General features: G+C 36.4%; 1 protein-coding gene across 1 annotated transcript; it reads left to right on the top strand.

Moving 5' to 3' along the window:
* Positions 1–237: 237 nt before the first annotated feature.
* On the top strand, positions 238–12,557 carry LOC132044906 (pectin acetylesterase 8-like). The gene is made up of 13 exons (XM_059435439.1): positions 238–405; positions 858–1,030; positions 1,130–1,212; positions 1,544–1,670; positions 1,835–1,914; positions 2,061–2,147; positions 2,269–2,393; positions 2,506–2,566; positions 2,733–2,786; positions 2,878–2,955; positions 3,164–3,245; positions 3,751–3,890; positions 12,230–12,557. The coding sequence occupies exons 2-13, from the start codon at positions 862–864 to the stop codon at positions 12,350–12,352; spliced, it is 1,209 nt and encodes a 402-aa protein (XP_059291422.1). The 5' UTR covers positions 238–405; positions 858–861; the 3' UTR covers positions 12,353–12,557.
* Positions 12,558–12,934: the final 377 nt, after the last annotated feature.

Consider the following 12,934-nt stretch of genomic DNA (forward strand, 5'->3'; position numbering starts at 1 on the left):
AGAGTGCAACTTTGACATTCGGCATGTTTAACTATTGCAACTAGCTTCTTCATGGAATTGTCAACCATTAATCGCAAGAGTGCAAGATCAGTCGCCTAATAATGGGCAGAGTGCATTAAACTAATAATTATTTAATGCAAGCAGGGATATTTAACCCTCACTTCCACGTTCTCTCTTCCATATTGCATGTGAGCAGGACGAATAAACAAAAAGAAGAAGAAAAATATTGCTCAATTCACATTTAATTTCATACTTGACATTCATAGCATCACATCACCATCTTCACTGATATCAATTCATACTCACACAGCCATTTCAAGACTCAAGGATAAATAATACTACTATATATATTTGCTAGCCAAGCTCCACTGACGAGTCCAATTCGGCAAACATATATATTATAAGGTCATTTACTTATCCTATTTTAAGTTTGCTTTCGAACGTAGAATTTTGTCTGTTACGTTTTGAAAATGTGGATCGATCAAATCTGCTGAGCTCTTTACTTTACTGTGCATTCGATTGAATTCAATTTGTTGGTTATGTACTGAATGTGCATGAAATTTGACTAATTTGATGTTTAATCATTTTAAATGACCTATTAGTGCTCTTTTTTTACTCTGTTAGAATGCAGACATGATTTTACATTTGATGAATCAATTTTTATGTTACAACTTAAAATCATAGGCAGCGTCTGTAGAAGGTTTTAATCTGCTCATTAATTTCTAGGTTTCTTAATTACGTTTGCATATAAGATTAGTTTATACTACTTTCTTCTACTTCATATATATGCCCTGAGCTGTAACGAAAGACTTTTGGGGTGGATTTATACTGTATTTGTTTGTCATTATGTTCTGCAGGGTAATGATGGCGGCAAGATCTGTTCAACCTGTTTGCTTGCTTATTTGTTCCCTGGCCATCATCAAAACTGCATCTGCAAAAGTAAATGAATCACCGAAACAACAGAAAGGCAAAGATCATGCATATTTTGTCGATAAAACAATTGTTCAGAATGCTGTGTCAAAAGGAGCAGGTTAATCAACACTTAATACATACAAATTAATCTAACTTATAGTAAAAAAAATCATGTATTAGTTTCATAAAGAGTGTTGTTAACCTTGTTTACTTGCAGTGTGCTTGGACGGATCACCTCCAGCATACCATCTTGATCGAGGATTTGGTCATGGAGTCAGAAATTGGATTATTCTACTCTCAGTAAGTTACATTTCACATAGCATATGCTTGATCCTACCGTTATATGTAGACGACATAAAGCTGCTATTTTTCATTTTCTTCGGGGATTTAAATTATACACATTGACAATATCAAGATATTTTATAGTGTTGTCTGCTTTATTCTTTCTATTACTAATTTCACTTCTTATCGGCAGTTTAATTAAATTATGTGACCTGATAGATAAGTCAGTGTATAAAAAACTTATACTCTTTCTTTCAAAAGAGTAAGAAGACTTATGATTTCTTGTTATTATTTAGAGAAGCTTTCTGGAATATTTTTAAATATTTCAAAACTTTGACTTTGTCTATAGGGAGGAGCCTGGTGCAGAAACATCACAGACTGCCTGAACCGTTCCAAGACTGACTTGGGTTCTTCAAAACTTATGATGCCATTCATATTTTTAGGCATTTTCAGCAAGACCAAAACTGAAAATCGAGGTTCGCTTAGATTCATCTAACGATTTGATAAAATGAAAAGAATGGAAAGTTTAATTTGATTGAGAAAGGCTTATATGATTTTTTTGTTGGGGGGGGGGGGGGGGGGGTTGCAAATAATCTGTTCTATTTTATGATCATAAGGTTATTTATTGTAAATCATGCAGATTTTTACAATTGGAACAAAGTCTTTGTTAGGTATTGTGATGGTGGAGCTTTCACTGGAGACATCGAAAGTGTTGATCCTGTATGCTCTCTTTTGAATTCCTGTTTTGAAAATTTGTCTCTGATCATTTAAAGATACATAAATGTGAATGTCTGTTTGAGACGTTTCTTTATCGGTGTACTTTGACAAGTCAATATGAAATTATACTCACATTCTACATTGTTTAGACTACCAATCTTCATTTCAGAGGTGCAAGAATATTTGATGCAGTAATTGAGGATCTATTAGCAAAGGGATTAATGGATGCAAAGAACGTATGTAAATTTAAATTACTGAAATATTAATTCGTGTAAATTATGTTTCACATAGAAACTATACAATATTATTTGAGTATAATTATTTGTCGAAAGATTTGAGAGAAATTAATCATTGCAGGTCATTCTTTCTGGCGGTTCTGCTAATGGATATCCAGCAATGCTATACTGTGATCACTTCAAAACTTTATTGCCTAAAGCTCATAGAGTGAAATGCTTGGTTGATGCTGGTTATTTTATCCGTGTGTAAGATGTTTAAGGACTTTAAATTTCCTATATAAGAAAATGATTCGATATATATGCTAACTAAGAAACACGTACTAAATCTAACTTTGTGATATTCTTTTTCTTCTTATAGGAAAAATCCACTGCTAGCAAATGTGTTCGAGTCACTCTTTAGAGATGTTGTTACTTTACATGTACAATCCTATTTCTTTCTCTTTCATTTAGTTTAATTTATGTAGCTAGCGGATATATGAACAAGTACTTAGAAGATTAGAGAGTTCTTTATTATTATTATTTTCGTACCTGTACATGTTGATTTAAGGTTAAGTATGTTATAAAACCTATTTTATTGAGTTGCAGGGATCTACCAAAGTGTTACCAAAATCGTGCACTTCAAGAATGAAACCAGAATTGGTACGTCCTGCAGCTTCCTAGATTCAATTATCATTTATGTTTTTTCTGCCATTGAACTAATGAATATATACAAACTACAAATACGCTGCAGTGTTTCTTCCCAGAAAACATACAAGAAGATATCAAGACGCCATTTTTTACTGTGATGTCAGCATTTGATAGTTATCAGGTACATATAGTTCGGAGGCTATCTGGATAGATTTGGAAATATGCACCTAAGCGATATAGGTTGAAAGTGCAACCATTAACAAGCTACAACAACAGATCTTATAGGTTAACTAATTTAATTAATAAGTTATTTTTAATTGTATTTGCATATAGTTATTCACTATTAGTCCTTTTCATTTGATGTTTCTAAATGAAATTAATGTTTTCAGGTGGACAATATAATAGGCTCTAATGTCGGTGAATTCATTCGAGCAAGAAATTGCACTGAAAGTCTGAACAATGCCTTCAAAGGTTTGCACCCTTTAATTTAAATAGTTATAGTTCTAGATCTTTTATGGTCAAAGTTTCACTACTAATGAATCAAAAACTTTCGTTTTAGGAGTTAGTGTGCATGACATTTCATAAAAAGGGAGTAAAAGACTAAGCACAAGAGCATTCTTCTCATTTTTTTTAGGAAGTATATGTATGTACACAAAATGACATAGTTATTTACGACACATTACTACGAACATATATATATATATATATATATATATATTTCCGTTTGAATTTGTTTGTCTTAGTTTGACTCGACAAGGAGTTTAGAAAAATATAGAAGCTTTTTAAATGTCTTAAACCAAAGACGTGTGTACGTACTAAAATGTCTTTTGAATCTTGTGGTCTTAAGTATGCCATGTAGGATGTGTTAGGTGTAAATAGTTATTATACTACTTGAGGTATGAAATTAATTTCTCTTCCGTGAATCACTTACAGTGAGTTGTATTTCTGATTATACTTTTACAATTTGTTATTTCAGAATTGAGGTCGGAATTCTTAATTGCTTTGCCCAAAGCAAATAATCCAAAACAAAGGGGAGCTTTCATTGACTCTTTTAATCGTCACACCCAGCTTGAACTATGGTGGAATAAAGTCAATGCCACTCCAATAAATAATCTGGTAAGAGATTATCTGTTATTTATTCTTGGAAATGCTCTTATTCTTGTTAACTCTTTATGTGCATGATTCTTCAACCATATGTTTTAGGTCGAAAATATTTCCTTTTGATCAGTTTATCTAATTTAGATGCCTAAAAAATGAGGTTGGTGGCTGATCAAATCCAGAAAAAGAAATAAAATAAAATTGTTTTGTTCTTATAGGCCTACTTAAAATTACTTGAAATTGATAGAATAATAAGGTAACATCTTTTATAGCTTACAATGAAAAGGATCCAAGTTTACATTGCTCTAAGCATTCGTCACTTTCGTATTAGTTGCATTCTTTGAATTCTAGCTCTTCATTTTTCTTTTTCTTTTTGTTTCCCACCCGGTGTTCAGTACCCGCATCTGAGCCCGAATATACATTTTTTTGCCCGGATTGCCCTTCTTTTGGGGTGGTCTTTAAATTTTGCCCCTCATATTTGTGGTCTTTAAGTTTTGCCTTTCGCTTAAAAAGGTGGCGAATACATGAGGTTTTGAATTCGAACCCCCGCTCGCCGCATAAAATAAAAAAATAATTTCGCAAGGCAAGGCTGGGGGGCGTGTATGCCGGATCAAGGAAAAACTAAAGTTATGCCAGATCCAGCATAACTAAAAGTCTGCCCCATAAGGCAGAACTTTTCCTTAAGGCATAGTTTAGTTATGCTTTATAGGGCAGACTTTTAATTAAGACATAATCAAAAGTATGTCCCATAAGGCACAACTTTTCCTTAAGGCATATACTTTGCCTGATAAGGCAAACTTTTAGTTATGCCAATTAAAAGTTCGTAGCTTTATGGGTATACTTTTTTTAGTTTTGTCTTATGGGTATACTTTTAGTTATGTCTTATGAGACACACTTTTAATTAAGGCATAACTAAAAGTATAACCTATAAGCGGAACTTTTTTTAAGGCATAACTATATATATATATATATATATATATATATATATATATATATTAGTTATGCTTAACTAAAAGTCTGCCGGAGGGGGCAGAGCGAAATTCAAACTCTGCCTTGCGGTTTTTTTTAAAAAAAATTTTGACTGAGCGGGGGTTCGAACCCGAAACCCATGGGTTTTAGGCGAAGGGTAAAACTTAAAGACCAGCAATTTGAGGGGAAAAATTTAAAGACCACCCCAAAGGAAGGGCAATTCGCCCGAATATATCCGGATTCATGCCGTATAGGGCCCCATTCGGGGAGAAGCGCTTCCTACTAAGGATTTTTTCATACCCAGGGCTCGAACTCGAGGCTTCTGGTTAAGGTAGGAGCAAGCCCATCCGCTACACCACATCCTTTGGTGGTCTTTTTTTATTTTATTTTAACCAATGTTTCGGTATATATTCTTTAGTTTTGGTTGACACTGCTAAAACTATAATGTGAAACCTTCTCTTTTTCTTTTTTTTTTCATTTTTCCATTTATATATTTACTTCTTTTTTTACTCAATTTTTCAGAGTAAAAAGTGTAGAAAATGTTTTTTAATTCCTTTGATTGTTTGAGAAAATGTTGCGGGTGAAATTTGATGTTGGACCAGCATATTAACAAGCATATTGTTGTTGCTGTTGAACTATGCTTCTCCTTTATCGGTTATCAGGTTAACTCCTGGTTGTACAAGTCATTTGTTGAAGCTTTGTATAGAGAATTATAATATTGGATCTAAACTAGCACTGGCTAAAACTAAAACTAGGAAAGTTGTAAGAAAGTAGCATGTATAGGAAGCTTTAAAAACTGAAAACAATGAATGTTTAAATTAATTAAATTGAACTTAACACTACTGATTTTGTTTGGTTGATTTGATGATTGGATTAAGAGCTTAAGTTATATACATCGTCAGTTTAAAGAATGTCTTTTATATCATCAGGTCACCCAAAGGATATTACAATTAAGCCTTTGTTAAAAAAAAAAAAAATGAGGGAGAATTTGTAATCTTAAAAATAAGACAAGTTCCTCGCTAAGAAATAAATGGAACCGATAATGTAAAACTTCTTTACATTGACAGTGTATGTAACTTAAACTTTTAGAACCTGTTTGGATAGGGTTATAACTTATAAGCATAATCCTAACTTATAGCTTATAAGGGTAATCTTAACTTATGGCTTTTGGCTTATTTTTGTTATTTTGGCTTAAAAATAAGTGTTTAAAAGCACTTTTGTATCTTATCCAAATACTATAAACGTGCTTAAAAGCTATTTTGGCTTAAAAACACTTAAAATAAACCAATCCAAATAGGTTATTCTCTCCGTCTCATTTTATATGATACTCTTTTCTTTTTAATCAATATAAAAAAAAAAATATGATATCTTTTTATGTGTTTTTAGTAATAATTTAACTTCAGACTTCCATTTTACCCTTGATGAAAGTGCGAACTGGTTTTCTTTTCATATCAATGTAACATTCATAAGCAATCAACGATTCATAAAAATTACGTATCTCCTACTGTTGCAATGGAAACATTATAAACAATGTAAAAGAATAGAAACCTATCATTTCCACATCTAGTCATGGATCTATGACCAAAACTAAGTACGAAGTTCATATGATGTATCACGATTCAATCACCTAAGTCCTAATAGCACCACTCAATTCCTAAGTTAGAGGAACCAAGACAGAGTAATCATCTTAACATTTTTTCAATATTCGAGAATAAAGTCTAAACAAAGAAATAATATAAAATAATTAAGTTTGTAATATAAGATAGTGCGTATTAAACCATGTCCATCACAATCCGAACATGGATAAGTTTTAGCTACTATTACTTGTATCCTAGTGTTATTGGAACTCTATAGTCCATATCAAATTGTAATTCCTAATTGTATATAATGACATACAAGGCTGAGGTGCGAAAATAACAACATTCATTGCTTCAATTATCCTCTGTCTCTTGTGATTTTATATGGTATCCGAGCCATGACGATCTCTTCTTCCACCTCGAGCACTTCTCAATCTTCCACTACCCAGTCTACCTCTCTTTTCTCTTCCCCGACATCACTTAACCATGCTCACCACTTTATCTCCATTAAACTAACTGCCACAAACTATCTTTTTTGGCGCACACAATTGTTGCCTTTCCTTCGTGGACAGAATCTTCATGGATTTGTCGATGGCAGTCACCCTTGTCTAGCATCCCATGTCTCAGTTGCCAGCGCTACAGGTGACGGATCCTTTACGACAATTATTAATCCCGACTACGCACCATGGATCCCGTAAGATCAATTGATCTTGAGCCTACTCATATCTTCCCTATCTGAAGAGACACCTCCCATCGCCATTGGACTAAATACTTCGAAGGAAGTTTGGGACGCGCTTGAGGCTGTGCTATCTTCTCCCTCCAACACTCAAATTCTGAGCCTTCATATGCAGCTTCAAAACTTGAAGCAAGAGGATCTAACTGTCACGCAATATCTACACAAGGCAAAATTGATTTCAGATGAATTGACCGCTGCTGGACGTCCTTTATGTCTAGCAGACCAGAACATCTACATATTCAAAGGTTTGCGTTCAGAATTTAAAGATATTGTCACCACCTTATCGGCACGACCTCAACCAGTTACTTTTGCCGAATTGCATAGCCTCCTTCTAAACCATGAGTTCATCAATGGATCGTCACTATCCAACCTTTCAATTTCTACTCCACCACAATCCGATTCAGCCCAACATCCCTAAGCAAACTTGACCCACAAGAATGCACAACCTGATCGCTCCTACAACAACAATACTAACTGAGGTCGTGGAAGGTCCAATCGAGGTCGTGGTGGTAGAGGTGGTCGCTTCAATTCCAGAAATTTTTCCACCTATAGTCAACCTTGGCAATCCACTGATCAGCGACAAAGTACCAAATTTGCAATGGTAATAACCACACTGCCCCAAATTTCTTCCAACGTTACGTGCCCAAGCTACTAATCCAGTAGCTTATCTATCGCATTCGACTCCAAACACAGCCTCTCAGCAGTGGTTCCCTGACAGCGGAGCGACGCACTACATCACTCCTGACCTCACCACATTTCACCAGATTGAGGATTATAAAGGAGCCGACCAGGTTCATGTTGGTAATGGCAATAGCGTCCCTATTCATCACACTGGTAATGCCACTCTTCCCTCCCCCTTTCGACGCTTTCGTCTAAATAATATTCTTTATGTTCCCTCTATCACTAAACATTTACTCTCCGTCCAGCGTTTTGCTCGTGATAATAACGTTTTCTTTGAATTTCATCCCTACCATTTTGTTGTGAAGGATCGGGCTTCCAAGACACTACTACTTTTAGGCAAGAGTGATGGGGGACTCTACACTCTCCAGTCATCTTCCACTTCTAAGTCTACTTCACCTTCGGCACTTTATACTATCGTGGCATCTCCATCTTGTTGGCACTTTCGACTAGGACATTCTCATCAACGAATTCTTCGTCAAGTTATTAGGACACATAAATTGCCTTGTACGAGTTCTAGTTTTAATTCTATTTGTAGTGCTTGTCAACTCGGCAAGTCGCACAAATTATCTTTACCTTTGAGCATTAATAAAAGTTCTTCCATTTTACAATTGTTATATGTTGATGTTTGGGGTCCGGCGCCCGTTCTTTCCTCTCATGGACACAGATATTTTCTAGTATTTATTGATGATTACACGAGCTATTCATGGGGGTTTCCTCTTTCTCATAAATCTGATGTGTTGCCAATATTTAATCAGTTTTGCACCCTTGTTGAAAGATAATTTAATACTAAAATTAAAGCAATACAATCCGACTGGGGCGGGGAATTCCGATCTTTATCACCTGTTCTTAATCAACTGGGCATTGCTCATCGAGTCTCCTGCCCACATACTCATGAGCAACAAGGAAGAGTTGAACGAAAGCATCGCCATGTAGTCGAAACCGGTCTCAGCCTTCTTGCCCATAGTTCGATTCCCTTCCGCTTTTGTCCATACGCACTTGAGTCCGCCGTTTTTCTTATTAATCGCCTTCCTTCAGTTACAACTCGTGGTTTCTCACCGTATGAACTAGTCCATCATTCCAAACCTGACTATTCTTTTCTTAAGGTCTTCGGTTGCCTATGCTTTCCTTACCTCCGACCCTACAATAAACACAAGTTTGATTTCCGAAGTAAACCTTGTGTGTTGCTTAGCTACAGCCCAACCCACCTTGGGTATCACTGTTTGGATCAATCCACTAGACGAGTCTATGTTGCCCGACATGTTCTCTTTGATGAACATAACTTTCCATTTGCCAAGCCATCCATCCTTGGCCCTGCACCCAATCAGTCTCCATCTACCGCACCTTGGGCTTCTTTTCCAGTCTCTATGTCTCCATCAAGAGTCATTCATTAATTCTCTTCCGGTGGAGATCCTCCTCCTTTGCTGCCTAATACCGTTCAATCACCTTCACCCCCACCGATTCATTCTACCACTTGTTTAGGAGACTCTTCTCCACCCTCTTTAAGTCCTGATCACACTCCGAGTCTGACCCCATCATCTACTCCTACATCATCTTCACATGCTCCCACTCCAGAACCAACTTCCCTCCAAGGTATTCCCAGCACCTCTTCCCTTGGCCTACCTCTTGTTGTCGACTTAAGTAGCTATGACATGTTCCCAGGTCGTTCCCCTGCTCCGTTCACATCAGATGGTACTTAGGCACATGCATCCGTCCTCAAATTTGGCTACTACCTCAGATTCATTACCCTCTCCCACATATGAGCCATCGCGTTTCACTGAAGCTTCCAAACATAAAGAATGGCGGGCTGCTATGGCATCTGAAATGGATGCATTCTTTGCGAAATGACACATTGTCACTGGTTTCTTATGATCCGCAACTGAATATTCTTGGGTGCAAGTGGGTATTTCGCATCAAAAGAAATTCTTCTGGTGTAATAGAGCGCTACAAGGCTCGCTTGGTTACAAAAGGATTTCACCAACTCGAGGGACATGACTACTTTGAAACATTTAGCCCTGTTGTTAAGCCGGCTACTATTCGCATTGTTCTGGCCTTGGCAGCATCACACAACTGGGTTTTGCGTCAATTAGATGTGCAAAATGCCTTTCTCTATAGTACGTTGCAAGAACAAGTCTTTATGTCACAACCTTCCGGTTTCATACATCCTCAGTATCCGAATCACGTCTGTAAGCTTAAGAGATCCCTCTATGGTCTCAAACAAGCGCCTCGAGCATGGTACATGTGCCTTCTTAAGTTCCTCCTCACTGTTGGGTTCACTACTTCAAAATCAGATACATCATTGTTTATTTATCGAGCTCATGGTGTAGTGGCTTATATCTTGGTCTATGTAGATGATATTGTTGTCACTGGAAACAATTCTTCCTTTATGGAAAGCATAATCTCCAAACTTGGTGCAGAATTTTCAATTCGTGACCTTGGCCCCTTAAGTTTTTTCCTTAGCATTCAAGTCTCTCATGGATCTGCCAGCATCATACTCTCTCAAGAGCAGTACATTACCTCTCTTCTGAAAAATGCTACTATGTAGCACTGTAAACCCCTTTCCACACCTATGGTAGTGAATTCAAAGCTCCATGCCGGTGACAGCCCCTTGTTCCACGATGTCACGTTGTATCGAAAAATTGTCGGAGCCTTACAGTATGTCACACTCACTCGTCCTGACATTGCCTTTGTAGTCAACAAAGCTTGCCAATTCATGCATAATCCCACAGTAAATCAATGGGCTGCAGTTAAGCGTATCCTACGCTATTTGAAGCACACTCAACATTTCCCTTTTCACATTCCGCGCTCCTCCACACTGCTTCTACAGGCTTTCACTGACTCGGATTGGGCAAGGTCCTTAGATGATCGTAAGTCTACTGGAGGCTATGCCATATTCCTTGGTGCTGCTCTTGTATTGTGTTCTTCAAAGAAACAACGTACAGTGGCTCGCTCCTCCACTGAGTCGGAATACAAGACGCTCGCTGATGTTGCTGTTGAGCTAACTTGGATACAGTCTATCCTAAATGAGCTTGGGGTGCACCTCCCTAAAGCTCCTATCATGTGGTGTGATAACATTGGTGCGGCCTATCTTTCTATTAATCCAGTTTTTCGTGCTCGCACAAAGCATGTCGAAATAGATTTTCACTTTGTTCGACATAGGGTCGCTAAGAAGGATCTGCTGGTGCAATTCTTGTCGTCTAAGGATCAATTGGCCGATGTCTTGACAAAGCCACTTTCAGCGGCGCGCTTTGAATTTCTACGTTCCAAACTGAATGTGTCTTCGCCACCTTCAGTTTGCAAGGGGAGTATTAAACCATGTCCATCACAATCCGAACATGGATAAGTTTTAGCTACTATTACTTTGTATCCTAGTGTTATTGGAACTCTATAGTCCTTATCTATAGTCCATATCAAATTGTAATTCCTAATTATAATGACATACAAGGCAACAGTATGTAGAGGTGAGAAAATACCAACATTCATTGCTTCAGTTATCCTCTGTCTCTTGTGATTTTATAGTGCGAAAGCAATCCAAGGACAACCCCAAAATTGAAAATACTAGCCATGACATGAGCATATAAGAGTTAAATAAATTATTATAACGACATATAAAGATGCTCAAATAACAAATCTGAACATAAAATGAGCAATTGGATTATTATAACTAGCTTGTATAGTTAGACCGCCCCTTGCCAAGGGGCCATGTAGACTACATGTGTTGATTCGTTGTTCAGGTAACATACATTCATTAACATGCTTGTGGTGGATTAGTTATTAACTAGCTTTGTAACTGTAGCAACCTTCATTAGACTTGGTTAAAGCCTCAAAATTAAAAGTGACATTTCTCCACTAAACATTTTAATATGAGGTTTTTCATCTTTGAAAGTTGCTATTGAGCCTCTCATTCTCATATGCTATTTGATCTTCATGGGTTGGATTCAAATGTCATCACTGGATTCTCTTCTTGAGCACAACAAACTTGACCTGGAAGTTGTACACAATAAACTTGACCTGGAAGTTGTACTTTAATTTGCTTATTGATGTCCCACGTACACTAGCAAAGATTTTTTTTTAAAGAAGGATTTAGATACCTAATAAACAACATAGACATTGAGTGCCTAACCACATTGTACTATGAAAATTTATTGAAATATGAGGTAAAAATGTTTCAAATGGAGGGATGAGTGGAGAAAAATTTGCTTATTTTATTATATTTTTGTTGCATAATCCTCGATAGTTATATTCTTTGCATTTTTTATACGAATATTTACACCAACATCTTTTTAGCATTTGACGTTTCAATAAATCAATTCAATGATGTATTGTGATTAATGGTTAATATTGATAGCAATCGAAATTTAATTTCATGATATTAATTAGATGGAATGTCGATGCAGACTACAATGAAGGTATTTGGTGATTGGTACTTTGACCGAAAATACTCCTATGTGATCGATGAGATTGACTTGCCACTCCCCGTTTATTTATACATCAATGGTACTCTCAAGTCCCGGGGATAATTGTTTTATTAATATTTACTTAGTTATCAACATGGGATCTTTAAGTATCGTTTATGTGAAATTCTATTCAATACATTGAAAGAATATTTGTTGTTGACTTTCGGATGTGCACGACTTGTTGCTAATATATAACAACTATTTTGTTGACACGTGCGTTGCATGTATATGGCGAGTCATGTAGTACACGATTTTATTTCTCCAAGAAAATGTGTAACGGAAGCATATCCTACATAATTTGCTGCCAATTCGTTCAGAGCATGTGTTCCTCCGGACTGTTGCATTAAGTACCATAAAAATTTAACTCCGGTGGGACTAAGATAATAAGAAAAGTTATGCTTCTTAGATTACTGGACAACAACCAATTAGTAAGGTTGGGTTGTCACAATTCGTAATTACTAATTGCTTTAATCCCATATCTTTTGAGAATTTCGCGACTTAATTTTTGGCAAGTTCATTCATTTGAGGATCTGTAATATTTCTTGAAGAAGGAATATGATCCAACGAGATAACTCCATTGTGACACATTCAGCTTGCAATTATTTTCTATCTTGAGCTTGAATGTCTCTTTCGTTCATTGAATAT

The sequence above is a fragment of the Lycium ferocissimum genome, unplaced genomic scaffold (assembly GCF_029784015.1).
Source record: "Lycium ferocissimum isolate CSIRO_LF1 unplaced genomic scaffold, AGI_CSIRO_Lferr_CH_V1 ctg5434, whole genome shotgun sequence".
NCBI lineage: Eukaryota > Viridiplantae > Streptophyta > Magnoliopsida > Solanales > Solanaceae > Lycium > Lycium ferocissimum.